This window comes from Neomonachus schauinslandi, chromosome 13, assembly GCF_002201575.2.
Source record: "Neomonachus schauinslandi chromosome 13, ASM220157v2, whole genome shotgun sequence".
NCBI lineage: Eukaryota > Metazoa > Chordata > Mammalia > Carnivora > Phocidae > Neomonachus > Neomonachus schauinslandi.
This window is the reverse complement of record NC_058415.1, coordinates 90,255,411-90,282,059: the sequence shown is the minus strand read 5'-3', so window position 1 is coordinate 90,282,059 and position 26,649 is coordinate 90,255,411. Positions and strand designations below refer to the sequence as shown.

At 58.0% G+C, this 26,649-nt stretch overlaps 5 protein-coding genes and 4 non-coding genes across 14 annotated transcripts; 3 read left to right on the top strand and 6 right to left on the bottom strand.

The window, feature by feature from the left end:
• Positions 1-5,716, top strand: SURF4 (surfeit 4). 3 transcript variants are annotated; one of them, XM_021691128.1, is made up of 5 exons: positions 1-461; positions 1,113-1,189; positions 1,826-1,869; positions 2,353-2,539; positions 3,325-5,716. In XM_021691128.1, the coding sequence occupies exons 1-5, from the start codon at positions 56-58 to the stop codon at positions 3,589-3,591; spliced, it is 981 nt and encodes a 326-aa protein (XP_021546803.1). In that variant the 5' UTR covers positions 1-55; the 3' UTR covers positions 3,592-5,716. The 3 variants fall into 3 exon arrangements, with proteins under 3 accessions (XP_021546803.1, XP_044776236.1, XP_044776238.1); XM_044920301.1 differs by lacking the exon at positions 2,353-2,539 and having other exon boundaries at positions 3,325-3,447; XM_044920303.1 differs by lacking the exon at positions 1,113-1,189 and having other exon boundaries at positions 437-461.
• Positions 5,717-5,982: 266 nt separating this feature from the next.
• On the bottom strand, positions 5,983-10,088 carry SURF2 (surfeit 2). Of its 2 annotated transcripts, none has more exons than XM_021691518.1 (6): positions 9,950-10,088; positions 9,709-9,863; positions 8,993-9,096; positions 6,939-7,130; positions 6,558-6,724; positions 5,983-6,140 (listed from the first exon to the last, which is right to left on the bottom strand). In XM_021691518.1, exons 1-6 carry the CDS (start codon positions 10,025-10,027, stop codon positions 6,060-6,062), a joined length of 777 nt encoding a protein of 258 aa, XP_021547193.1. In that variant the 5' UTR covers positions 10,028-10,088; the 3' UTR covers positions 5,983-6,059. The 2 variants fall into 2 exon arrangements, with proteins under 2 accessions (XP_021547193.1, XP_044776570.1); XM_044920635.1 differs by having other exon boundaries at positions 5,983-6,137.
• A 48-nt stretch (positions 10,089-10,136) lies between these two features.
• On the top strand, positions 10,137-13,760 carry LOC110581750 (surfeit locus protein 1). Of its 3 annotated transcripts, XM_021691648.1 has the most exons (9): positions 10,137-10,146; positions 10,282-10,333; positions 11,033-11,166; positions 11,246-11,328; positions 11,837-12,028; positions 12,822-12,894; positions 12,975-13,137; positions 13,450-13,531; positions 13,601-13,760. In XM_021691648.1, the coding sequence occupies exons 5-9, from the start codon at positions 11,841-11,843 to the stop codon at positions 13,668-13,670; spliced, it is 576 nt and encodes a 191-aa protein (XP_021547323.1). In that variant the 5' UTR covers positions 10,137-10,146; positions 10,282-10,333; positions 11,033-11,166; positions 11,246-11,328; positions 11,837-11,840; the 3' UTR covers positions 13,671-13,760. The 3 variants fall into 3 exon arrangements, with proteins under 3 accessions (XP_021547323.1, XP_021547324.1, XP_021547326.1); XM_021691649.1 differs by lacking the exons at positions 10,137-10,146; positions 10,282-10,333; positions 11,246-11,328 and having other exon boundaries at positions 11,100-11,166; XM_021691651.1 differs by lacking the exons at positions 10,137-10,146; positions 10,282-10,333 and having other exon boundaries at positions 11,118-11,328; positions 13,618-13,760.
• Positions 13,761-14,020: 260 nt separating this feature from the next.
• On the bottom strand, positions 14,021-17,349 carry RPL7A (ribosomal protein L7a). Its single transcript, XM_021691647.2, has 8 exons — positions 17,265-17,349; positions 16,571-16,691; positions 15,896-16,045; positions 15,445-15,585; positions 15,165-15,244; positions 14,733-14,863; positions 14,369-14,438; positions 14,021-14,177 (listed from the first exon to the last, which is right to left on the bottom strand). Exons 1-8 carry the CDS (start codon positions 17,265-17,267, stop codon positions 14,073-14,075), a joined length of 801 nt encoding a protein of 266 aa, XP_021547322.1. The 5' UTR covers positions 17,268-17,349; the 3' UTR covers positions 14,021-14,072.
• LOC123326562 lies at positions 14,531-14,598 on the bottom strand. The gene has a single exon (XR_006541178.1). It is a non-coding gene; the product is annotated as a small nucleolar RNA SNORD36 (small nucleolar RNA).
• LOC123326561 lies at positions 14,934-15,006 on the bottom strand. The gene has a single exon (XR_006541177.1). It is a non-coding gene; the product is annotated as a small nucleolar RNA SNORD36 (small nucleolar RNA).
• On the bottom strand, positions 15,325-15,398 carry LOC123326560. The gene has a single exon (XR_006541176.1). It is a non-coding gene; the product is annotated as a small nucleolar RNA SNORD36 (small nucleolar RNA).
• LOC123326564 lies at positions 16,127-16,201 on the bottom strand. The gene has a single exon (XR_006541180.1). It is a non-coding gene; the product is annotated as a small nucleolar RNA SNORD24 (small nucleolar RNA).
• Positions 17,350-17,408: 59 nt separating the features above from the next.
• Positions 17,409-23,894, top strand: MED22 (mediator complex subunit 22). Its single transcript, XM_021691653.1, has 5 exons — positions 17,409-17,580; positions 18,001-18,154; positions 19,630-19,710; positions 20,454-20,662; positions 23,125-23,894. Exons 2-5 carry the CDS (start codon positions 18,032-18,034, stop codon positions 23,324-23,326), a joined length of 615 nt encoding a protein of 204 aa, XP_021547328.1. The 5' UTR covers positions 17,409-17,580; positions 18,001-18,031; the 3' UTR covers positions 23,327-23,894.
• The last annotated feature ends 2,755 nt before the right edge of the window (positions 23,895-26,649 follow it).

The window sequence follows — 26,649 nt, the reverse complement described above, 5'->3', positions numbered from 1 at the left end:
GCTCGCGGGGCCTTGTCACGCAGTGATCCTAACTCACCAAGGCCCTCGCCTGAGCATGCATGCCGTGCGTTGTTGCCGTCTACACACGGGTACTGAGACAACAGGGGATCCCAGAAGGGCGCCGTGGCCGTCGCCCCGGGGGTCTAAGCCACACAGGCCGGTGGCACCTGCAGACCCGCAGGGTAGTGCAGGGAGAGGTGCTGAGGGTCCCTGCACGCCCCGGCGTCCAGCGTCCGTCCCACGGCCGCCTCAGCTGGGTTTCTGTGGCCTGCAGTTCCTCCGAGTCACGAAGCAGTACCTGCCCCACGTGGCGCGCCTCTGCCTGATCAGCACGTTCCTGGAGGACGGCGTCCGCATGTGGTTCCAGTGGGGCGAGCAGCGCGACTACATTGACACCACGTGGGGCTGCGGCTACGCGCTGGCCTCTGCCTTCGTGCTCCTCAACCTGCTTGGGCAGCTGAGTGAGTGGCCCCGAAGCGCGGGACGGGCGGGGCAGAGCATGTCTCCGGGGTCTCCTGGGACGGCCGACCTCTCCCTCCCCTCCTTCCCCAGCAGCGGGCCCCCGGGTGGGTGCTCTGCTTGCTACAGATGACTTGGTCCCGGTTTCAAGCACCTGGAGTGGGACATGCGGGGGATCCGGTGGGGGGCGCGGATAGGAGCCAGAGCCGTCAGAACCCAGGCTGTCGGGAAAGGGTGAGCGCTAGGCCGGGATGCAGCTCACGTGGGCCTCAGGTCTTCTGCTCCTGGCCACTGCCTTCTGGTGGCAGCCCCCCTCCCTTGTACCTTGTGGGGCAGGAAAGGGGCCTGCGCTTTTCAGGCTGTCCCGAAGCTCTCCACAGCAGAGTTTCTGATGGACCACCCACTCTGGAAACGGGCCCATTCTCTGGAGCAAGGGATCCACTTTCTAGAACGGTGTTTCTGATAAGTAAGGTCCAGTTGACTCGTGTGTGGTCCGTGCCTCTCACCAGTTCTCCTGGAAGTTGCTTTTTCCTTGGGGTGGGTATTGGGGCTGCTGCTGCACGGGGCTCAGGTGAGGTGGCCAGGGACCCGGTGGCGTCTCTTTGCCCGGCACTCGCCCACAGCCCCCTGAGCCTTGCCCTTCTCCTTTCCAGCTGGCTGCATCCTGGTGTTGAGCAGGAACTTCGTGCAGTACGCCTGCTTCGGGCTCTTCGGGATCATAGCCCTACAGGTACACAGGACGCGCCATCCGGGTCTCTCTCTTCCTTGCTGTGCTTGGAGCAGAGCTTCTGCAAAAAGGCATTTCTGGGGATTCAGCTTCATTCCCCCCTTGAGCCCTCTGCCTGGACCTCCTCTTCTTTTCTGAGAAGTCACTGGATTTTGCTCAAAGCAAGCTCAGGGGAGCAGGAGAGGATGGTGCCCTGAGAAGGTGCCAAGCTCTGGGTAGCCACCGTTTTGCCACCTTCCTGAGTTTCCTTTGACAGGAGGACAAATCACAAGGTTGGCTACAGCCAAGACATGATCTTACCATTTTACCTTGTAAGGAAGGCCCAGCTAGCCACATGAGCTGTGTAACATATAGCACGCGGACTGACCGGTGCCCTCAGCTGCCGCGCGCCAGCCCACCTTGGGCACAGCTCCGGTGAGCAGGCGCTTGTTAAGCCGGCCCGGGCTGGTGAGCACGCCCTGAGAAATGCTGAGCCAGGTTGTCGAACTTGGAGCCGTTCTGGGGTCCTAACCCGTTTGTGTATCTTACACTCACACTTATATTGGAGAAATTGCCTACTGCAGTTAATTCTATAGAAGTCCGAATGGGTTTGAAAATGCTGAGACTCCAGTTTCTGTCTCTGTTCTCTGTTCCCTCCAGACGATTGCTTACAGCATCCTATGGGACTTGAAGTTTTTGATGAGGTATGTGTGCTCCACACGGTGAGCTTCCTTTCCGTGTCTCTCGACTCAGGAGCTAGCAGTGGGAGTGAACTTCTTCGGGTCCAAGTGTGCTTGAGTCTGTAGGGGGTGTTGGCAGAGGCTCCCCCCTGATCCCGAGCACAGGGGCGCACGAAGCCATCTCTCCCAGTCGTGTGTTCCTGAGGGAGGGAAGGAGGGACAGAATGACCGTGCTTTGCTCGCGGTGCCGGTTGACTGCAGAGGCAGGGCTGGGGTGGCCCGAGTGCATTCAGGCTCCGGTCACTGCTCGGCAGAACAGACGCGTCTGTCCTCAGCTGTGGAAGGCCTTTGCAGGTGTAAGGCAGTCACCCAGCTGGTCTGGTGTGGTTTGGAGAGAGGGACCTAAGGGCCTTTCCTGTGCTCCCGCCAAGATCTCCCGACCTGGTCGGATGGGCATGTGTCGTGCCCGATGAGCCTTAGTGACTCACCTGGTATGTCTGTTCTCAGGAATCTGGCCCTGGGAGGAGGCTTGTTGCTGCTCCTAGCGGAGTCCCGTTCCGAAGGGAAGAGCATGTTCGCAGGCGTTCCCACCATGCGCGAGAGCTCTCCCAAACAGTACATGCAGCTCGGAGGCAGGGTTTTGCTGGTCTTGATGTTCATGACCCTCCTTCACTTTGACGCCAGCTTCTTCTCGGTGAGTGTTCCTGTTTGCTTAAATGGGTCAGGTCTCCTGTCTGTGGAAGGGGTGCTGCTCCCCACCCCCTTCTCTGGTTGTGTACTAAGCCTAATCGAGGGGCTGTTGGAATGATGTTGGAACGAGTTGGTTCAAAGGAGGCAAACCTTTGATCCTATTAAAAGGAATAAAAACCCACAAGCTCTTGTGGGCTCGGAGCGGACAAATGAAGTCGAGAATCTCCCTGACCTCACTGGGGGACCCGCTGCCTGGCATGCTGACCGCCCAGCTGCCGACCCAGGCTCTTTACAGACTACTTCTTCCCTTGCCCGCTGCTCACACTTCTGTCACGTACTGTGTGCGTGCTGGGTGTTGACTGCAGAGCTGCCGGTTCGGTCCTGTTCCCAGGAGCTTACAGCGCACATCTTTAGAGCCCGCTGGGTGCCCTGACTGGGAGAGGTTCCCGAGAGGGGGGAGCCCGGTTCTGAGAAGCACTGGGGAGTATCTTGATGGCTTGCAGGCCCACAGGCTCAGACCCGGGTGTGTCCTGGTAAATCACAGCCTGTTCAGAGGAGGCTTTCCTTTACCCTCGCCCCGACTGCTCGTGCTTTGGAGCGATGCTGTATATACCGCCCCCCGCCCCCCACCGGTACCGCCCGCTCGAATGCATGCCCCTCTGTGACGTCACCGACACCTACCACAGTGACAAGGGCAGTTGGAACTTGCCCGTTATAAACAGGGTATGTCTCTTCTTCCTCACCCTTTTTTTTTTTTCTTTGGTATTTCTCACCTTCCAACCTATGTAGATTCTCCAGAACATCGTGGGCACAGCTCTGATGATTTTAGTGGCCATTGGTTTTAAAACCAAGCTGGCCGCTTTGACTCTTGTCGTCTGGCTGTTTGCCATCAACGTGTATTTCAACGCCTTCTGGACCATTCCTGTGTATAAGCCCATGCACGACTTCCTGAAGTACGACTTCTTCCAGACCATGTCGGTGATCGGAGGCTTGCTCCTGGTGGTGGCCCTCGGTCCCGGGGGCGTCTCCATGGATGAGAAGAAGAAAGAGTGGTAACAGACCCCTTCCCTGCCTGGCTGAGACCCGTGGCCATCGAGGACTGGTTCGGGGCGGATTTGACAAAACTGCCAGCATTTATGTACCCTCTTCCCTCCCCTCCTGGTAAAGGCACAGATGTTTTGAGAGTTTCTTTGCAGACACCTGAAAATTGATGGCTAAATTTGCTCTGGACCCACACCTAATATCTGACCCTCGGAGCTGGCCGGCTGGATGGCAGTTATCTACCCCCACCCCCTCACCAAGGCAAGGCCTCGGCTTCTCAGAGCGAGTGGCTGGCTTGGCTGGGGCCTCACTTCCTATTTTGTTTCTGGTTCGCGGGTGGGGGCCTCAAGCTGTACTGTGAGCAGATACATTTGTGTATCCTTCAAAGCAGTCTCCCTCTTATTATTTTTTCAGTTTACGTTTTTAACTAAAATGAAAGGATTCGGTATGGCCCAGCCCAACATCAAACACACTGTCCAAGTCCTGGTTTTAAACCACCCCCACGGCTCCGAGTTGGCCCTGCCCCGCACTGTAATACTTGCGGGGCCGGTGACGGCATTTAGAGAGACCCAAACCCAAAGAATGACGCTGCACTGGAGGGGTGGCCGCGGCCACTGTCCACGGTGGAAGTCACTCATCAGAAAACCGCCTCAGACTGGGGTCAAGGTTTGAGAGGGCAAACCCCCGGGAGCTTTAGTGGCTCAAGGTGGGGACGGAGGCGCTCCCAAGTCCTCTGCAGGGACCCACGCTCCAACCCTGGCCTGGCCACACGTCTGCAGATTGGCTCCCATGTGAGGGGCGTGGGCCGAGTGGCAGCCGCGTGGGGCAGGGCAGCAACAAAGCGGGCTCTCAGACCAGTTACCTCACCCCCGACCTTTACACAGAGCCTCTGCTGAAGCCCTGGGCACAGCTCCGACCCGGCTGAGCGCCCCGCCCGGTTCTCCTCCGGCTGGAGGGATTCTTCCCAGGCTGTGCAGCCGCGACGTACCATCCTCACGAGGCTGTCGCTTGCTCTGATTGTCTATTTGCTATGCTGAATGCAGCCCAAATTACTTTTTACAATTTGTGATGCCTTACCGATTGGATCTTAATCCTGTATTTAAAGTTTTCTAACATTGCCTTACACTGCGTTTCTCTTCTTGGGGGTATGAGCGCCTGTTGCTCTTCTCCGCTCGCGGGGCCGTAGCGGACGCCATGAGGGGAGAGTGGGGCATCTTGGTGCCTCCCCCCGGTCCTCCCCCAGACCCTCTTGGGGGCAGGCTGACCAAACTCGAACGAGGACTGCCTGAAGCTTGTCTTTTCTCCTGGCTCATCAGTTAGATGTGCAGGCCTGAGGGTCACCCCCGGGGATGCTGGGGTTCAGTCCCGAGCCAGGATCCACATCTACCAGCCAAACCAGAGCCAGCGTGAGGTGGGGAAGCTGCCCTGCTTTTGCCCCCCAGTGCTCTTAGAACCTTACCTGGCTCTGCAGCCTGGACCCACCAAGCCTGAGGGCGGCATCTCGTGCCCATGCCCCAGCCCTTGTGGAGGCTCATCCCACATGTTCCTAAACCCTCGCCCATGGCTCACTTGTATACCCCTCTGGCCTTTCGAAGATGAAGCAATGGCTTATGGACAGAGGGCTTTTCTACTTCCCAGCACTAGGATGCTCACCACACAAAGGGTGGTTTCTGACTCCCATGTTTCCGCCTTGGTAGGGCCATTGCTTGGTGCACCCCCTTCCCCGTCAGCACAGCAGTCCTCTCAAAGGACACTTGGCCAAGTCTGTTCCTCTGTACCGTTTTTGACAGGGTACGGGTCCTTCTCGGCCCTGTGCTCGCAAGGCCTTTGTTGGTTTGTAGAAACAGGTTGACCCCAGGAGGCTGAGGGGTGTGGTCAGAGGTCACCCTCCATGCCAGAGGTTATTCTGGCCTCCTCCACCCTGAGCAGGCCAGTGCCTGAGACAGGGTAGATGCCTTTGCAGGGAGGAAAGAAAAATACCATCTATCAATTGGCTTTGGCAAAACAATTTCTGAAAAATTTTTTGCTTTATGTGGGAAATAGGTATAAATCTCATTTTATGCTGTATTTTATATCTTAGTTGTGTTTGAAAACGTTTTGATTTTTGGAAACATCTAAATAAATAATGGCATTTGTTGTATGTAGTGTGATCCTCTGGTGTTGTCCAGCTGGGGTGGGGCCTGGCCAGGCCTCTCCTTGGACGCCGAGCAAGCCTGACAAACCCTCTAGGCTTCGCTGAGGAGCACTTAGAAGCCACATCCAGCCAGAACTCTTCCCTTGGGGTCCCTGCTGCTTCCTGGGGATGGGGACCAACCCCCAGCCCCACCCTTGGGGGCAGCAAACGCGGAGTGGAGGGAGAAGACCCTGGGACACCCCAGCAGCCAAGAGGATGCACCGCAGGCGGCTTGAAAAGGACCACGGGGGTCAAGTGTCTGAAGGATTCTCGAAAAGCTTTCAACACGTGCTCTCTCCGCGGCCGTTTATTAACCGGACTGTTTAAAAGAGCTGAAGTTCTTAGCTTTACGATGATGACTTTTGAACTTCTTCGATGAGCTCACCTGCTTCTGGAACATGAACAGAGGGTTCCAGCTCGTGAGGCTTCCCCGCCTGAGAGGAAGGGGTACCCCGCCCACCCGCGGAGATAGGCCGGCTCCCCATGTCCCCAGCCTCACAAGAGGCCTGGACCTCCTCGAGCCCCGGCCCTGCTCAGCTACCCAGGACGACGGAACCTTGGTCACTGCCTCATGGCAACGGGCCGTGTCTGGAAACAAGTCCCCCACGGGCTCCCTGCTGCACTCGGCAGCCCTCAGAACCTGTCTGTGGAGCCTCGAACCGGAAAGGAGCCCACCCTCATCAGGGCAGAGCGGCCTTGGCTCCTGTTTACTTAACTTTAGTTTGGTATTTCATTTGCAAAAACAAGGTTCTTTTCAACGTTTTGTAAAGGAGACGGCAAACTACCACCAGAGGAAGCTGCCCCTCACCTTCCCGCGCTTGCGGACCAGCGCCCGGGCCACTTCAGTCTCCTCTCTGGCCCCAGGGCCCTTCTCTGCGGCACGCCTTGGCTTCTCGCCCTCCTCTTCTGTCAAAAAGTCATCGGTGCTGTCCCCAGGCTCAGTCCCTCCCAGGTCCTTTCTGGTGAACAGCTCGGCTGGAAGGAATGGAGGGGTGGGCCGGTTCAGGTTAGGCTCGTGGTCTGCTCAGGGCTGAGCGGGGAGCGGCCAGCCAGGGCCCAGGACCTGAGGACCCGCGGTGGGAGGGACAGAGGGATGGAGACTGGAGCCCACTTGCTGCGAACTCAAAACCTAGCAGGCAGCCAGGACCCACACCCGCGGCAAGGGGGGTGAGGGGGCACTCCCGCTTACGTGGGTACAGGTCTGTCATACTGTCGTCACTGTCACTCGCGGCTGTGCCATCGTCCTCGCTAGACGCGGGTTCCCAGAAGGCCTCGCTCGGGCGAGGCGGCCGGGCGCCGTCCATCTGGTCCTCTCTCCTCCTCCTCTTGTGCAGGAGGCAGGCAGGCACGTAATCCACGCCCTGCTTCTGACACTTCTCATCTGGGGGACAGGCCAGCACACTGCCTGGTTCTGGGTCTGCCCCGCAGTCCCCCGGTGCAGAGCCAAGCTCCACCAGGGCCCTGTACCCTACTCTGCTGGGTAAAAACTGGACCAGTTCCTACCAGGAGAGGAAGGAGGCCAGCAGGGGTGCCGGCCGTGGAGTGAGAAGATGCAGGGGTGTGCTGGGCCTCGAGCACTGAACCCCCAGCCCTAGCCTGGCTCCAGGAAGCCTCAGACATGCCGGCTGGGCCCCCACACTGGATGGCGGGGCTCAGTGGGAGTCGGGCCCTTGGCCCAGAGCAGAGGCACTGAGATGAGGCCTCCACGCTGCAGCCACACTCCCGTGTACAGAGGACTTGGGGAGGCCAGGTGCTCAGCGTGGCAGATGCAGACTGAGCCCCGACGAGGAGCAGGGTGGCACCGAAAGGCCTGCTTTTGAAACCTGCCCTGTGTGGGCATGGCTCTCCTGTCCAGTGCAGCCCCCTCAGGAGGAGGGAGAAGGGGGACTGGGCCCTGGTCCCTGATGTCATTGCCTGCTTCTGCCCACCTCCAAGGTCCTATCCTCTGCGTCATCTCTGCCACCCACTCCGTGGTCGCACATGGCCTCCTGGCCACTGGACCCTGCACCCGGTGTCCCCTCTCCGCATCCCCAGCCAGGCTCCCTGGCTGCCAGGCTCTGGCTCCTCCTGGCCACTGGTCCTGTGAGCCACACACACCAGCGTTAAGATGACTCTCTTGCTCATGGAGTAACCCAGTTCTCCCTTTGCCGCCCACACCAAGCAGCCCTCAGGCTCTGCACCTGTGTGGGATCCCTATTCTCAACCCTCACTATTGCCCTTAAGTGAAGACGGCCTCATTTCTTCTTGGGGAAACAGCCTTCAGAGTCCTCTTCCTCATCCTGCCTGTGTTTCCCTCCCCCAGCTCCCCTGACTGCCTCATCTGGTCCTCCCCTCACCTTCCCTTCAGGAACATTTGAGAAGAGTCTACCACTCTCGAAACCTCTACCCCCGACACCACTCCACCTGGCTGCTCCCTCCCTCCTGGGGCTCCTTCCATGCTCAGGCCTGACCCTGTCCCTTCTTCCGTGGCTCTGTGGACGCAAATGCCACCTCTGTGTCAGTGGCGTGCATCATCTGAGTGCTGGCCCCTGTTGTCAGTGGCCACCCTCCCTGACACACGCTGACAGGAACATTTCATTTTCCCACGAAGCCTGTCATCCAGATGGCACTCTCCTAAACCAGGAATTCGGGGGTCCCAGCTGACTTCTTCCCCTCCCTCACTCCCTCACCTACTGATCCTACCCTGTGCACATCTTCCCTGCCAACACCTGGTCACCCCAGCCACGGTCACCTCACCTGACTGCACAGCCACTGAGCGTCCCCTCTTCCACTCCTTCCCCCCCCCCCCCCCAGAGCCACAGTGATCCTGACACACACAGTGACGGGCCAGGCCCTGCTTCAGTCCTCTCAATGCCTCCCCACTTCACGTGGTCCTGACCTCAAGGCCCTCTGTGTTCTTGCCCCCACCTACCCTGCTGACCCCACCTTGCACGGTGGTACAGTGGCCGTCCTTCAGGAGCTCCTGCAGCCAAGTGTTTCTCTGCCTCTGACCTTGCCTGAATCCTTCCCTCTACTCCCCACGTAACTGAAGTCTCAGCCCAGAAACTCAGCCTCCCCAGGGCCTCCTTGCAGCCCTCTCCCTAGCCTGTGGTGACCTCGGAGCCCACTGCACCACCAGCTGCTGCCCAAGGGTGACTGAGACACCACTTGTGCCTTTGAGGGGCACTCATCCTGGAGAAGGGGCAGGCAGGCCCCCAAATACCTGTGAAGTGAGGCAGGCCGTGTCCGCCCGTGGCTACTTACATTCACACAGAGCTCTCTGGTACCGCCGGCCCTGGGTGTGCCTCAGCACGTGCCCTGGGGACTTGTTGATGTGCCGCAGGGTGAGTCTGCAGAACAGCTGGTGTCTAGGGGGCAGGGAAACCTCAGTCAGCAGGGACATTCCCGGGGATCGACATCGGGGGCCCTCCACCACGGCTGCATCTGACAGCAGAGGTCGACGAGGTGGCCTGGGCAGCAAGTCTTAAAAGCTCCAGAAGCAATTCCACACTGCACCCGGGGTGGAGAAACACTGATCCAGACGGGCTGTGAGCTCTCGACGTTTGCCTGGGACACAGGCCTGGCCAGCCTCAGCCCAGGGCTCCCGCACCAGCGAATGCACGCGGGAAACGAGGCCCGGCAAGGCGCTGGATGAACGGGAGCACCCACTCTCGCCCTCTGCCCTTCAACCGCTGTCGACCATACACGTTCGGCTACACCAAAGTTCTCTTAAAGTATGTGAAACTGACCCCATTCAGAACCTTAGGTGACAAAGCACAAGCCCTCCAGCTCCTCTCTGAAGCAAACAAGCCCGGGTGACAAACCTTAGCCTTACAAACACCAAACGGGCACCAGGGAGGAGCCTATCCCACACGAAGTTGGGCTCCGGGGCCTCGAGGAGCGCGCACCCAGCGGGAACGGGTGGGGCTCGGACCCGTCCCCACTCGGGACCCTGCCTGCAGTGGCCCCCGCGCACGTACGGGTTCTTGGTGCTGGGCACGATATGCGGCTCGAACTCCGCGTAGTCGAAGGCCGGGGCGGCGCGGACCAGCCGCCGGTATTTCTTGCCGCGGGTGTAGAGCTGGAGCTCGGGCAGCCGGCAGGGCAGCTCGTGGCCGGTGAGGACGCATTTCACCTGCGGGCCGGAGGGCGGGCGAGAGGGTCAGGGGGGCCCGGGGGCCACCGAGCGCTGCCCGCGCCTCCCCCGCCGGCCCCGCGGACCTTGTGGGCGCCGGGCTCCAGCCGCAAACTCGGGTGCTCGCGCAGGAAAGCGCACACGTCGGCCGGCAGCTCGTCCATGGTCCGGCCGCTCGTGGAGCTGGAAGCCCGCGCGGCTCGCGCCGCGTGGGCCGGGGGCGGGGGCGGGGCTCGGCGGCGCCCCGGAAGCAGATGCCTCCAGGCCCGGAAGTGCCGGCGGGGTATGGCGGCGGTCGTGCGGTGGCTGGGGCTGCGGGCCGCGGGGCCGGCGGCGGTGAGCGCGGCGCGGGGACATGTCGGGTGGGCTGGGGGGGCCCCGGCTTGGCCGAGCTCAGCCGTTGCCCCCGTCTCCGCAGGGCCCGCCGCGCGCGGTCAGGAGGAGCGTCCTTGCGGTCCCCCTAAGGCCAGGTGAGGACTCGCTCGCGTGTGCCCTGAGCGCCCGGGAAGAGCGGCCCGCGCTCCCGCCCCCCCCCCCGCTTGGCACCGAAGTGCTCAGTTCCCGGCACCTGCCCGGGCTGAGGAGGGGCCAGCCCAAGACTGAAAGCCGGGTGTCTGGGACCCACGGCTTGCAGGGGGCGCGTGCACGTACGGCAGAGGGGAACGCTGTGCGAGAAAGAAGGGTGCTTTGTGAGCCCGCTCCAGGCCTGCTTTTTTGCCATCCACAAGGCCCGTAATGCTCTCATTTGATGAGACTCACACTCCCACAGCTAAAATGTATTTTTGTGTATTCTGTTCCATCTTTAAATCAGTGAGAGTGAAAAACAAGCTGTTGGAAGAGCTCTTTGAGCCAATATCCCGAGTTTATCCCGATTCTGTCTCTGCGCGGGTGTGGAATACATCGCAGAGTATTCTTGTGTAAAAGGCATGAGGTAGTTACCCAGGGTGGGCGGTTGGTGGCAGAGCCAGGACTAAGCCCTAGGTCTTGTTTATTCAGTCAGTAAACATCCACTGAGTGTGCCACGAGCCGGCCCTGGTTTAGGAGCTGGGCTGGACACAGGCTGTGGTCTGTTCACTCTCCGGCAGTAAAGGTCTCCTTGAGGAATTGACTGCTCCACTTCTAATTGTCGAGGGCTTCTGACCCTATGCCTGTGTTGTAAAACCTCCTAGGTTTGGCCTGGAGGCCAAGCAGGTGTGGCAGTTCTGCAGCCGAGGCACCTGCCACAAAAGTGCAGGACGACTCCTTCTTCCAGTGGTTCCTGCTTCTCATTCCTGTGACTGCCTTTGGCCTGGGGACATGGCAGGTAAAGACAGGCTTCTAGCTCTGGTGGCTCTGAGCTTTTGACCTTGTTGCCATCCTCTCGAGTTCGCACTGTTCCATAGGTCCAGCGTCGAAAGTGGAAGCTGAAGCTGATAGCAGAGCTGGAGTCTAGAGTTGCGGCTGAGCCCATCCCCCTGCCAGTTGAGTGAGTGTGTGGCTGCCCACCTGGGACTGGTCTTACTTGAGGTCAGCAGCAGGGCCTGGCTTCTGCTTGTAGTCCTGACCCTCAGATGGGAGCCTTCAAAATCAGTTGTCCTATTGGCTTCCTGATCACCCTTGGGAAGCTGCCTGACATGCTTAGAAGATTATCATTGATGCTGAGTTTTACTTTTCTTTCAGATGTGTTGTACCTGAGGAATCCCCCCCAGTGCTTATGGGCCCCTATAGCAGTAATTCTTACCTGGTGCATGAGGGCAGAGTGCACCATCATGACATGTCTTGACATGAGAGCGTTATCTTGAAAAAGTGCCCTAAGTGATTCTACTGCCTCTACTCATTTTGAGGCACTTAGAGGGATAGATAGGGTCAACAAAGCTTTCCGTTCAGGGGAGCAAACATGTGTGCCGTATTTGTGATGTGCAGCCCCGGAAGGGTTTGAAGTTCCTGCCAAACCTTGCTTGGCCGCAGCCTCACTTGTCCCCACTCCCATATAGCCCAATGGAACTGAAAAGTCTGGAGTACAGGCCAGTGAAGGTCAGAGGGCACTTTGACCACTCCAAGGAGCTGTACATGATGCCTCGGACCATGGTGGACCCTGCCCGGGAGGCCCAGGAGGCTGGCCGTCTCTCTTCCTCACCTGAGAGTGGTGCCTACGTCATCACCCCCTTCCACTGCACTGACCTGGGGTGAGTAGAACATGCAGCGAAGCACCAACCTTGGGCAAATCCAAGATACCCAGAAAGGTTCAATTCCTTGGAATTTGTACTTCTGATATTGTTAAGCCAGTTCATTTCACTTCTTACTGAATGATTCCTGTGCGTGGAGCTTTCCGAAGAGGTGAATGAAATCAACCCTCTGGAGTTGTCTCGTGGCCAACACATTAAATGGTTGTGGTGCGGCATGAGGAGGGGCTAGTGAGAGGAAGTCGAGAGAAAGGAAAGGCACCCCCAGCTCTGCCTGGAGGGGGTGGGGTTAGGGAAGGATTCCGAGGGGACTACTTGGGCCACGCCTGGAGTCGGGAGATGGGAAGGGCAATACGGGGAGAGGAAATGACCTGTCCAGCAAGGGGGCATTGCAAGATCAGCTAGAGCAACTTCCCAGCTATAGGTCTGGGAGGGTCTCCCCGCCACCCCAAGAGGATACTGGAGGCAGGTACACAAGGCAGCTGCTGCAGTTAACTGGGAAAGTTAACTGGGTATCTGAACTCCGGCCGTGGGTGAGGCACACAGAGGGAAGCAGAGATGGGGGCTGTTACCAGGGACCCTGGAGGTCTGTCCTCAGTTGATGGCCCTGCCAATCAAGACCCGGCCAGGAGAAAGGAGGACCTTCCCCGTGGCACACCTGCAGCTGCCTCCCGGTTTTAAACCCTTCCCACGGACAACCAGTGATAATGTTTATTCCAAAACCCTTCCCCACCTCAAAGAGCATACTTCTGTTACTCCCTTCCGCACCTGAAAGAGCATCCTCGTTTTACTCCAGAATCACCATCCTGGTAAATAGAGGGTTTGTCCCCAGGAAGAAGGTGAATCCTGATACACGGCAGAAAGGCCAGGTAAGGGGTGTGAACCCTCCCTTGTGAGCAGGGCTCTCTAGAAACCAGGCCCTGAAGAGCAATCTCGTTTTCCTTTCTAGATCAAGGGAGAAGTAGACCTAGTTGGGATGGTGAGGCTGACAGAAACTAGGAAGCCCTTTGTCCCAGAGAACAATCCCGAAAGGAACCACTGGCATTACCGGGATCTGGAGGCCATGGCCAGGCTCACGGGCGCAGACCCCATCTTCATTGATGCGGACTTCCGTACGTTGTGACCAGCCCACCCCAGAAGAGCACGTAGCTTTTGCAAACACCTGGTTCTACCTTCCTCTCAGCCCTGACGTTTTCAGTACTTGCTACTGCTTATATTTTAGCGTGTGTGGGAGGAGTGTGGATGTCTGCCAGGTACTAAGGGAAGGAGGCAACACGGGGCTGGTTACAGGTTAAAAAAAAAAAAAAAGGCCTCACTGAATTTTGGCCATGCAAGAGCTCTGGAAGGCCCCAAGGAAACAGCTGGCCAAAGTGCTGTAGGGAGACACACAGTGATTGTGGACACTGGGCCCACTGTCTTTGCAGAAAGCACAGTCCCCGGGGGACCCATTGGAGGGCAAACCCGAGTCACTCTGAGGAATGAGCACATGCAGTACATCATTACCTGGTAAGTCCCAGTCTCTAGCTGCTCCCAAGTCTTCCCCTTCCAAACGCTGACTGTTCTCTTCAACCCAAGGTATGGACTCTGTGCAGCTACATCCTACCTGTGGTTTAAGAAATTCCTACGTCGGAGTCCTGGTGTGTGAGATTAACTAATGAGCGGAAGGACCACGATAAATCAGGAGTCACTGATTTCCAAGCTTTGTTTTTATATAGGATCAGGTACTATTGGTATGAATAAATCTTACACACCTGTTGTCATCTGCCTGCCATTCTACCTGTGCTAGTTAACGGTCTTGATCATAAAATCCAAGCTTTGTCAGCATGTTCAAGTACGACGTGCGACTGAGTGGTTGAGGCTGCTTGTTCAGAACAGGTCAACCCACACCTCCTGCCCTGTGCCCAGCACAGACCCTGGGTTTGAAAAACACTTGTCGCCATCCCAAACTGACGGAAGATCAATTATATTCAACCCCAAACGACAACTGACACTGGCTGAGAGACCACGTTTTATTACTTTTATGTACAGAAAATTCAACAGCATCCACTCAGCCCAGTTTGGTGGCCAGTTCTTTAGCCTTTGCCTTTTCCAGCTTGGCAATGCGAGCCACAGACTTCGGACCCAGGACGTTGCCTCCCCAGTGGCGGCGGATCTGCAACGACAGAGAGGGGTCAGTGTGGCCTCCTTCAAGGCTCTCAAAACTAGGTCAGCCCATGTGGTCTTCTACTTGGCTGCTCCAAGTCCTTCGTCAAGTAGGACTGCTCAGGAGGAGCCAGGCCAGCCAGTCCCCTGATGAAAGGTTCAATGTACCCGACAGTGTTTTGTGTCAAGCTGCTGCTTTACCTCATCGTATCTGTCATTGTAATTGGTCCTGATGGCTTCCACCAGCTTTGCCAGAGCTCCTTTGTCTTCCCTAAAAAGGCAGGGGGGAAATGGGGGTCATTAGCTTCTCAGTTACCTTTCCAGAAAGCAGGGACGGGCTCACTGTTAGCCCCAACCAAGCCCTTTGCCTCAGATACAATATGACCACATGGCTTATTCAGGTGAAGAAATTCGTTAACCATCATTGGCAAAGATTCAGATAAACGTATTCCTTTAAGGTATGGCGTTTGGTCTTTAAGGAAAATCCTGAGGAATTAAGAACTGGGGGAGGGGGTGGCTCACCCCTACTGACTGCTGGGAGTTGGGGGCCACCTTGCATACTTACGAGTTGACCTGTGTGAAGGCGACGCTGGTGCAGGTCTTCCTGTGGACCAGACGCCCCAGCCTGGCCTTCCCCTTGATAATGCAGTAGGGAACCCCCATCTTACGACACAGGGCAGGCAGGAAAACCACCAGCTGGAATACAACATTAGCTCTAGAGTGTATTTTGACCAAAAGCAGGAATGTAAAAGCTAACTCAGTAGCAATTGCTCAGGATTAAAAACCTCATGTACTCCCACTTCAAGGTTTAATTCAGTAAGAAATCCCCATCATCGCAACGGCTATCAACTGGATCACCTGTCAGTACCGTCCTCAACGAAAAGCTATCTCCCCACTTTGGCCTAACACGCCATACTCAACATCTAGCTTTAACTGTCCCGGCACTGACGTCAAGACCCAATCTAACAATCAATGCTTAAAAACGAGGAAGACGTACCTCAATGGGATCCACATCATGTGCAATCACTACCAGCTGAGCCTTCTTGTTTTCCACCAAGGTGGTGACAGTGTTAACCCCTAGGACACACAACCAGTTTGTGTGAGCAGTCCGCAGGGGCTGCTTGGTTCACAAAAGCAGCTCTCCTCGGGGCCCAGCTGTGACTCAGGGTTAAAAAGCTCGATTTTACTCTTCACAGTGATTCCAGGTGAAGAAATTCATGCATCATTGCCAACAGCCTGTCCCACCACTTGCCCTCTGTGAGGAGGGGCCCACTCACCAGCTCGAAGGACAGGTGGCCTCTTAGTGGGGACATCCCCTTTGCCCGCAGCTTTCTTCTCGGCCCGGGCCAACAATCTCTGCTTCTTCTCCTGCTTTGTCTCTGGTCTGTACTTGTGGGCCAGCTTAAGCAGTTGAGTAGCTGCAAGAATCATTGTCAGTTTAGGCTTGTTTTAAGCTCTGGTCTGTGCCACTCGACGCAATGCTAGCTCACTGCCCTGAAAGTAGTCCCAAGACATCCCCCAACACGTACGTGACCTCTTCGGCCAAGCCACCTTCACGTTCTGGAAATTAGACATGATGTCCTCAATTTTAATAATTCAATTTACTCGAAAACCCCCACCGCCCCTAGAAAACACTGCAAATGTAGTACCATCAGAGTAAAGACAGTAACGTCGTCCTGGCCCAAGAAACCCCTTCTCGGATGCTGGTTTTGTGCCATGGAACCTCACCTGTCTGGCGGTCCAAGGCCTGGGTGAACTGGTTAATCGCGGGAGGCACTTTTAGACGTTTATAGAGAATAGCCCTTTGCCGCTGCAACCGGATGTAGCGGGGCCATTTGACAAAGCGGGTGAGGTCCCTTTTGGGCTGGATGTCCTGTCCTGAGAAGTTAAGGGCAACACCGTAAGTGAGGCTCAAACCCCCCATGGAGTCCGTGTTTGGTGCCATTCAGAGGGTGCAGGTGCATCAGCGATCTTGGTGGTTTCGAGCGTCATCACCATCTCTCAGATAGCAAATATTCTTTCACATCATCTGCACACAAACACCTGGGATCGCAGGGAGACCCCGATACCTGCCCCCTCATCCGGGGAGCAGCCCAAGCTGTCCGTCAGCACAGTGGGCCAAGGGCCTCTGCTCTGAGAGCCTGGCTCCCGAGGGCCAGGCTGAGTACCAGTTTCTGAGCAGAAGCAGAGTGGCGCTCAGGTGGCCACACCCCGCGCACGCACCATCACCACCCACACAAGCCCAGGGAGTAAGCAGAAAATGGAAAATGGGACTCCCATCCGGGCAGCTCCGACTCCAGACCCACCAGAAGCTGCTAGTAAGCACAGAACACGATCCTCTGCTCGGTAGCCAGCGCTGCTCTGGGAGTAACACCAAGTTCTCGCGTCCCCCATCTTACCCACCGATGCCAAAATTCTTCGGCCTCTTCTCGAACAGGGGGTTGACCACCTTCTTGGCCTCCTGCTTCTTCACGACAGCAGGGGCCGGGGCCACCTTCTTCCCCTTCGCCTTCTTCCCTTTCGGCTGCACGAGAAGGAACCCGGTTAGACCAGGTCCTCCCGTCCCCGTGAGGCCGGGCTGGCTGCCGACGTCCGGGTGGCCCACCAGCGAGCCCGGCGGCCGCCCACGTCTGCGTCAGTGATCCTGGCGCTCAGGCACCAAACACCCTCCACACCCTCTGCACGAGCCCCGGCAGCCCCGCGGCCACGTTCGTCCGCGACGCCGCGCAAGGGCCGAGCCGGAGCCGACCCCGGCCCCGTCCCGGAACTGCGCGCCCCTTAAGAGCCCGGCGTACAGCTGGCGCTGAACCCCTCGCCCGAGGCCCCTGGGGCAGCCCCCACGGCGCGGCAGACCCTCGGCCCCGGCGTTCCGAGCCCCGCATTGCGGCGCTGCGCTCCCCCGGCCCGGGCCCTCCTCCCCGCACTGCCGGACGCAGCCTCCAGTATTACACCCGGCCTGATGCCTCCCTGCCAGGCCCCGCGGGGCTCCCCTAGCGCGGGGCGGTGGAGGGATCCCCGCACGGCCACGCCCCGAAGAGGATGGCAGCGGATAGAAGCCGGACCCAGCGCCAACACAACGAGCCGCAGGACCACTCACCATCTTGGGTTGCTGGAGGAGAGAGAAAGAAAAGGGAATTGTGGGTAATATGTAGGCGACATCGGAGATCGCGACAACTGGCGCCTGCGCGGGATTTCGGATTTAAAGGGACAGGACCGCTCTTGCCCGCCTCCGATCTGGGGTGGTGCCTTAGCGCGGCCGCCGCGGCGGGTCGCGGCGAGCGGCGGGGAGCCAGGACTTCCGGGGAGGGGCGTGCGCTTGTCTGCACCCCTCCCCACCCCTGTACCCAGCCGGGTCGCCCCGGGCTCTGCGGACCAGGTGGGGGCGTCGGGGCGGGGTCGCCGTCTTTTCTCAGGTGTGACCCCCCATTCCCCTGCCCCAAAGTGACTCTCAGGCCGCGAGTTCGGTCGGTCGGCGGCGCGCAGGCCCCGCGCCAGTCTGCCGGAGCGCGCGGGCGCGCGGGGAGGGAGGGTGGTCCCGGCCGAGGCCCCCCGGAGCGAGCAGGCTGTGGGCGCGGCGGCCCTCCGGGGGCCCGGCCTGGAGCTGAGGGTGCGGCGGGGGAGAATCGGAGGGACGCCTCGGCGGAGGGGCGGGGGGCGGGGGGCGGGCGGACGCGCGCTGGCCGGAGCCGAGAGCTCGCAGTGCGCTTGTGTGCTGACGGTTGCACGAGTCTCTGACGGGAGGGGCCTCTCCCGAGATCGCGGTTCTGCTGAGCTGGGGCATGGAGGGTGGGCGGCTGGGGGTGGCTCGGCTCACGCCGGACTCTGGCTCCCAGGTGCCGCCTCCGAGCTGCCTGAGGCCCCGCCATGGCCCAGCAGAGAGCGCTGCCGCAGAGCAAGGAGACGCTGCTGCAGTCTTATAACAAGCGGCTCAAGGACGATGTCAAGTCCATCATGGACAACTTCACCGAGATCATCAAGACCGCCAAGGTGGGGGCGGGCAGGCCGGCTCCTGCCCCTCTGAGACCAAGGGAAGGGGAGGGGTCTAGCCAGTGGTGAGCTGAGTGGCCGGCCTGCTGCGGTCAGGTGTCACATGGGTGGGGAGGATCCAGCAGTGAACGCACAGGCCAGGCCTTTGTCCGCATGGGGAAAATATTGGGGAGGGCAGCAGGGGGGTCCGGAGTAGCAAACAGGTCAACCGATAAATAAACCAGCTAGTTACAGGCCCTGGTGAGATGGCCTGGCTTCCGCGTCCAGCGCCCCTTATCCAGCAGCATGGGTCTGGATGAAGACCAGACTTCTCCGTGCCTCTGTTGTCCCTGCATCCTAAGGCCCTTCTGGTGATTGGGTGAATTTGTCTGTGTACAGTGGTTGCCCTGGGGCATGACTCCAGCCCAGACGTGGTTGCTCTTGCCCCCCAATGCAGTCAGGGAGAAAGGCGGGGGAAGGTCCCTCCAGGTGGTTGAACCGGCTGTCTGGATCCGGTTGGCAAGCCTGCTGGGCTGCACTGCAGTAAGTTGGGGTGGATCTTGAGACTGCTGTAGACCTCGGAAGGCTTGGTAGGGCCATGATTAAGAAAGCTAAGGTGTATTTAGCGTGCATTCACCGTGTGTCACGCCGTGTCATGAGAGCTGTCGTGTCTTACTGTATTTAACCTTCACACGAGCTCTGTGGGACAGGTAGTGTTGTCTTCTTCATTTTCAGAGGAGGAAACTGAGGCTCAAAAGACTAATTTGCCAAGGTCATTCTGCTTATAGCCGGCAGAGCCAGGATTTGAACCCAGGAATCCAGCTCCTTACTTTAGGGTGCCCTGCCCCCAGCCCAGGGCTGGCAAGGCCCCCTGTGGAAGCCCTGTCCCATGGATGGGCGGGAGCTCTGAGTAGCTTGCACTTTGGACAGGCCAGGCCAGGCAGCACTTCTGGCTCCTCCGTGCGCTGTCGGAGACACCTTGGATGCACTCTCTGAGCTGTCCCTGCCTCAGCTTTGCCCACCTGTAAACCTAGGATGGCGGTCCAGGCTTCGGTGAGAATTCCACAAGATAATGGTGGTTAAGCCCTTAACGTGGCACCTGGCAGCCTGGAAGAGCTAGTAAGTAGTTGCTCAAAAGAAATACAGCATGCCTTTATGCGTTCAGCAGCTCAGTTTACTGAGCATCTGAGCTCGTGACCCCATCTTATACCAAACAGGGCTCCACACCCCAAAGAACACTTGACCTAGACCTCCCTGCAGGCGGCACGGCAGTTAGGGTCCACAGGCATCCGTTTTCCCGGTGAAAGTGCCCGTGAGCTCCTTAGGACAGGAGGGGGTGAGGCTGAACGCCGGCCACGGTCTGGTCCGCGGTGCGTGCCGGAGGAGGTAAAGTGGACGGCAGGCAGGAGGCAGCGGCGGCGGGTGTCCTGCAGCCGGCTAGTTACCTGTGGGCTGGGGCACCTGCCAGTTCTGGGGCTTTTTTGTCTGCCCTCCAGATCGAGGACGAGACACAAGTGTCGAGGGCCACTCAGGGCGAGCAGGACAACTACGAGATGCACGTTCGAGCTGCCAACATTGTGAGTCACTTGGTGGAGGGCAGGGCCCAGGGCTGCAGGAGCCCTGTGGTCCCACCTTTGGGGGGGGGGGGCGAGTGGGCAAACCACTTCTCAGGAGACTCCCCTCGAGAGGAGGGCTGTCTGGCAGCTGCGCAAGGGGCGGCAGATGGTCGGCCACATCCATCACGGAGAGTGCTGTGTGATGGTTAGAAAGGGGTGACCCTTCCTTGCCGACGAGACAGCTCCCAGAGATTCGTTATGAGAGCGAAGGCAAATTGCCGAACAAACCAAGATGTGCGTTTTCATCGCTTTTGATGTCCCAGAACAAGCACATCAACCAAATGTTCCCATGGATGTGTGCCCACGGGTGCAAACACATAGGAAAAGCCCCAGAGGAATCCTGCCCAACTGGCCTGCTTGCTGCTCCCAAGGAGGTGCACGGGCAGGCGTTACATGGGATGGTAGTGTTATCTGTGGGGCTTGAGGCTTTGCGAAGCATAATCTGTGTAAGGGAGGGTCCGTACCCCTGCAGCGGCAGCCGGGGCGGGGGGGGGGGGGGGCTGGGAAGCTGGTGGCACCTGCCTTGGAAGCACGTCCATGGGTGGGGGCCACGGACCCTGTCCTCCCGTGGGTCCCTTTCGGTTCTCTCACTGCACGACGACCCTGTGAAGGTCAGTGCTGTGGTCCCACCTGACAGACAAAGAAATGGAGGCGGGGCCGCGGCGGCTTCCTCAGCACGCCTGCCCTGGTTCTGATGGCCTCAGGTCCGAGCTGGTGAGTCCCTGATGAAACTGGTGTCTGACCTCAAGCAGTTCCTCATCCTCAATGACTTCCCTTCGGTGAACGAGGCCATCGACCAGCGCAACCAGCAGCTGCGAGCCCTGCAGGAGGAGTGTGACAGGAAGCTCATTGCCCTGCGGGACGAGATCTCCATCGACCTGTACGAGCTGGAGGAGGAATATTACTCGTCCAGGTACCGATAGGGCTGGACCCCGCGCAGAGCACAGCTGGGGGCCCAGGCCCGGCCTGTGGCCCCGAAGGCCCTGTTTTTGCAAATCCTTCCTGGTCTTGGCAGCACAGACACGTGCCTGGGTTTCAGAGCAGAGCTCACGGTCAGAGCGATTGATGGACAATTTACGCCGCCTGCCAGGCCCTGGGCAGCAGGATGAAAGTCACAGAACTTCAGGGTTTGGGTGGGCCAAGCCCCAGAGTGGAGGGCAGAGCCAGCATTCCTGCTGGGGCTGTCCATTGTCTCATTCTGGGCCTGCGTGCTTCTCTTAGTTTTTTAGTCAATATTTAAACGTTCCAGCCAGGCCTGGGCTAGCTTCTCTTGGCAGCCCAGGCTCATACCCTGAATGTGCAGGATGCCAGTGCTTGCCTAGAGATACCGTTCCATGTGGGTATCCCCGAATCTTCAGCATGTGTGTCAGGGTCCACGGTGGTGTGGGCATGGGAAGGAGGAAGAAACCCGAGCAGAGGATGGCCTTGAGAGCTGGGCCTGGGGTACCCAGACCACTGAGTTCCTGTTCAGCTCAGCCTGGTTCACAGACCAGAGCCTGCCTACATGTTAGGCCCATGCTGGGCCCCAGGGATACGGCAGTGGGCAAGACCTGTCACCCCAGCCCACGTGCACCACTTGGAATCCTGAAACCTGAGTCGTTTGAGCCCAAGGGGTCCTGAAAAATCAGAGTCCAGGTGTAATATACACGGGGGAACTGAAGCTGGAGACAGGAAGGCCTTGTACCTCTGTCCCCATTAGCTCAGAAAGTCAAGTCTCTGTTCAAACGGAGTGGTGCCCCCCCATGCCGTTGCCCAGACAAACGTGTCCTTCCTGTGGTGGCTTTTTCAGATGCTCCTTTCTGCCCTGAGGAGGCCGTGCTGAGCCACAGATGCCCAGAGCCAGCATGGTCTGTAGTCTGGGCCTTGGTTTCCCTGCCCTGTACTCAATGCCAGCCCTCACTGTCCCTGGCCATCTTGGCCTCTACGGGAAGGGACAGTGCCACTGTCCAGCCGGAGTGGTTCTAGACTTTCCCAGAGGGTTCTGGGGCCACCTCTGGTCCCTGATACCCATCGGCTCAGCAGACATGGCGGCAAGCACCTCGTACACACCAGGCCTTCAGAGAAGGGTCTGGAGGGGGTCCCTGGGGTGGGGGTGCTGTCTGTGTCTCAGACCATGCCAGGGACATGGTTCACAGCCCCGCGGATTTTTGCAGAATCCCTTCACGTCCCTATGTTTGTTTTCTGCTGTCCCCAAGGACCAGGCTTGTGGACTGAGTGGTTACAGGACAACAATTTAGCCCTGCCTCTTGAGGTTGAGGGCCGGGTTAGGGGTGGTGGTGAGGGACCCGCCCAAAGTCACTTTGACAAGACTGCAGGGAACCCAGGGGCCTGAGTGCCAGGCTTCCCGCGTCCTGCCGTGCCAGTCTCTGGTTCACCCGGGGGGGGGTCCTTGCTGTCCCTGGTGCCTTGAGAGGTTGAGTTCCTCCCTCGTGTGCAAATACCTGTGTAAGGCCAGGGCTCAGTTGAATCATGGCTGCCAGGCTTTGTGCCCCTCCCCAAAAGCCCCCAACACAGGTTGCCATGCCCCGCATGCCGGTGTCCACACTCGCCCGCTCTCTGCTCGTGACTCTCTTTCTCTACCTCTTGCCCTCTGCTCTCCTTGGGATGCCGCTCTCTGCCCAAACCACTGAAGGCAGAAGAAGCAAGGGAGGGAGGGAGGTTGGGGTCAGATAGTTGTGGGACCTCTGAGCTCTAGTCACCCCTGGACAGCCCTAGTGAGTCATACTCCTCACCTGCATCCTCACCCCGGTCTTCCCGTGCCTGGGCAGGCCAACACTGCTGACCTGTGTTAGAGGCAGGGAGACTTGAGTTCAGGGGGCCTACGGGCCTGTCAGCCACACAGCTGGTAGAGTGGTGCAGCACAGAACACCAGGGCTCCTGGTTCTGTCCCCGATTCAGGCAGAGTCCCTGCGGGGCAGAGAACCCAAAAACAAGACAGGGTCTCTGCTATTGGGGTCCTCACAAAGTGTAGTGACTGTTGAGAGACCATAGCGAGCTCTGGAGCCAGGATAGGAGGCGGCGGCATGGGCTGGCTCAGCCTTGTGGCTGTCAGTTGGGAGATACACTTGGTCAGTCAGAGGGACCTGCCAAGGTCACACAGCCTGCTGGTGGCTGGTCCTGAAGGGCACCTCCTGTAGGATGCTGTATTGGACCCTGAAGCAAGGGCAGCCCCACATGGCCCCCCCCCCCCCCCCCTCAGCCAGGCCTGCATGGAGAGGGGCCAGCACAGAGAAGAAGAGGGGAAAGGCAGGTTTGGGGTGTGGTCTGTTTTCTTAACTCTGCTTCTATCTTGCTTCCCCGTCCCCGCGCCCCGCCCCGGCTTCCGTCCGTCTCTGCCTGCTCCTGTCTCTCCCTGGGTTTCTGGTGGTGGAAAAGCTCAAGTCTTTGCGAAGCTAATGACCTGCCTCTGTGCGAAGCGTACTGGAGGCTGGACCTCGACACAGACTCTGCTGATGGCCTCTCGGCCCTTGTGCTGGCGTCCCCGGAGCCCAGCGCTGGCCCCCTGCAGGCTGCGGCCCCGGCCCACTCCCATGCCGGTGGCCCCGGCCCCGGCCCCGGCCCCACGGAGCACACCTGAGCCTCCCAGGGCTCCCCTCCCCACACCCCTAGGTTCTTAGGAAGTCTGGTGTCCCTTCCGGGCTCGCCACAGCTTTGCTCCTCTCAGCCTTGCTTCCCCTTGAGAACTTTAGCCCAGGGACAGCTGCCCCCCCCACCCCCTGCCAGGAGTGTTGGGGAGAAGTAGCTCCCCCAGCCGTTTCCAAGGTGGCCCATCTCCCTCTGAGTGGTCACCTCTGTTCACAACCCTCCTGGCCTGCTGGGCAGAAGGTTCCTGGACAGTCCTGTTGAGGCCCCGGTAGTGGGGCAGGAGGATGTCCTGCTATTTAAAAGCTGCAGGATGGTGCTCAGAGTGGACAGTATTAGCCAAGTCCAGACTCCCCCTCTCAGGCCAGGCCCTCTGTGCAGAGCTACACCCGCTGCCTTGTCCTAAGGGTCCCTGCACTAGCTGACTGTCCCCACAGGGCTGTGGCGGGGAGAGAGATGCTGCCTGCTCTCGCTGAAGCCAGGACTGGAACCTTCCTAATTCTGCCATATATGTTCTGGTAGTTTTGTAATAAGACAGTTGAATAAAGACAGCACTGCCCTTTTGCATTGGTTGGCTCTTTCTTGCTAATCTTGGCCCACTCTGGGACCACCCTTGGTTTCCCAGCGGCTGTTGGGAGAGCAGCTCCTAGGCTCTGCCTGGACAGCCTTGGGCTTGGGCAGGGACTTGGTCAGTTTGGGGCTGTGGCTGCATTGCCATTGCCTAGAACTGCCTGGGATCTAGAAAGTCCTTAATATTTGGTGATAGAATGAAAAACTGCTGCCATTGCTGCATGTTCTAAGGTCCGGGTGCCTGCACTTCTGGTCCCTCTTGTCCTCACCGCACCTGGAATCTGTGTAGTTGCCTGCACTACTGGGAGGAGTGGCCGCAGGCTTGGAAGGGGCTGAAGTGGTGTGTCCGCGGTCACTGAGCTGGGAAATGAAGCCGCAGAAGTCAGGACTCAACCCACAGGGAATGCTGGGCCCGATGCCTCGGCACCAGGCTCACGGGGGCAGGGCGGGGGGGGGGGTGTCACACCAGAAGAACTGGGACTTCAACCCCATGCCCTGTCACCAGCATGCCTTATCTCCTCATGAGGGAGACATCGGTCGGTATGTGGGGGAGGTGACAGCCCACAATCCAGTCTCAAGGACAGGGAAGGACACATGCTGAATTATGCTGGGTCCCAGAGACCACCACCCCCACTCCCCCATAGCCAAGCAGAGGCACCACAGAAGTGGGAGCATGGGGCCCAGTCCTGGGTCTGGTCCTGGTTTCCTGGCGTGGTCTGGGGAAGTTGTTTTCCCATTGAGAAACTAGGTGATGAGCTCTTCCCGAAACACCTTAATTGCAGAAATAACTTGTACTTAACACTAACGACGGAAAAAGGGATTAAAACCAATGGAAGCCCATGTGGGGAAAAGCCTGGAGTCGACCAAACCCGATGGTGGGGTTTCGAGTGTCTTCAATTTCCAAACACCCAAGCAGCAAGATCTCTGCACCATCGGTGTTACGCTCTCCTGGGCTGGGCCACTGCTCCCGTTGGAAAATGAAGTTGTTCCTCCTAAAGCGAGGCCGCTCTCCGCCACCTCTTCCTCTCCAGCCCATGCCCCGGCAGCAGAACGAACTCACGGGAGAAACGGGCTGTTGGCAGCTCTCCTCTGAGCCAGCTTCCTGCAGGTTTTGTCTCCATGACCCCAGCCGAGCTACATGTATTAGGGTCCCCAGTGGCCTCCACGTCGCTAAACCCTGGGTGGTCCTCAGTCATACCACCTTTGTATCACAAGTGTTTTACCGTTCAAACCCCTGATGAAGGCATAAAGGTCACATAAAGAACACCCACACAGACACGTCTCTGGATTCACCTTTTGCACCTTGCGCTCGTTTATAAAAACTACCTGATTTAATAGCTGCTGGCCTCCTCGTGACACCTCATGTCTAAATACCTGCCAGCTTGCCTCTCTAAGAAAAACCAACACTCTCCACGGCTCAAGGCCAGTATCAGGCCCAAAGTGAACAATCATTCCGTAATAGCATCTAGGATCATGACACATTCTACTTTCCCCAGTTGTTCTCCAAATATCTTGTTATACTTATTTTTATTTTGCATTGCATTTACTTACTATTTCTTCTAGTCTTTTGAAATCTACAACAGGATCAGGGTGGTGGTCTGGAGTGGGTGACGTACAGTTCTCGTTATACTATTTATTTATTTAAAAAGATTTATCCATTTTAGAGTGTATGAGCGGGGGAGGGGCAGAGAGGCAGGGTTGGGGGAAGGCGACACTAATAGACGCCCAACTGACTGTGCTCCCCGCCGGGGATACTTTTAAGGGACAGCCAACAGGATTTGCTCAAGGACTGGGTGTGGGGAATGAGAGGAGGCAGGGTGGCTTCAAGATCTGAGCCTCGAAGCATGGAGTGGCCTTAACTGAGACAGAGAAGGCAGGCAGTGGGGGGAGGCAGGGTTCTGCACATACTCATGGAGATGTGTCTCAGATGTCCAGAAGTGGGCCTGGAGTTCAGGGGAGTCATCAGCACCAAGTCAGGAGCCCTGAGGAGGGTCACTGTACAGTAAGAGTTGACAGAAAAGGGAAGTGAGGCCCAGAGAGGAGAGAGGAGGTAGGTAGGAGGAAGGCCTGTCATCTGGGGTTCCCAAAATCCTGTGAGGACAGGATTTCAGGGAGGAGGTAGGATTAGCTGGTTAAACCCTCCAGACAACTCTCACAGAAAAGGTAACTTAAAATTAAGGCCCATAAATCTAGATTTGCACTCGGAACTCAACTTTTTCCTCCCTTCTCTGTGGCATCTGTTACCCCCTGTCCAGCAAAGACCTCAGGAAAGCCTCAAACACCTCCCTGGAGATGGTGATGCAGGACAGAGAACCCCAGACTTGGGTGTGGACCGGAAGTCTTGCTGAAAGAGGACCCATCATCCCAACCCCCCCGGCTCACATCCCTGTCCCTCAATGCGTCTGGCTTTGATGGTTAAAACTGACGGTGCCAGAAAGAACATGTTTATGGTTCAGTGAGTGTGCTGTATAGAGATTAGACTGTGTGCACTGAAAATCTGTGGGGGAAGACGATGAAGCTATCCTCTCCTCAAAACGGCACCTCATGACAGAGATTAGGAGTAGAAAGTTAAATCCTTAGTGCTTCAAATACAACATCAGAAGCCTTCTTAAATATATTTTGAGGTTGTAATTTATAAATCCATGCCCCAGTCTCTCCCTTCCCCTGATGAATATCGCAAGGCCCCTTCTCTACTCACCCCAAGGCAACCCTCAAAGGGCTCTGGGTTGTGTCAAAGCCTGTCCATTG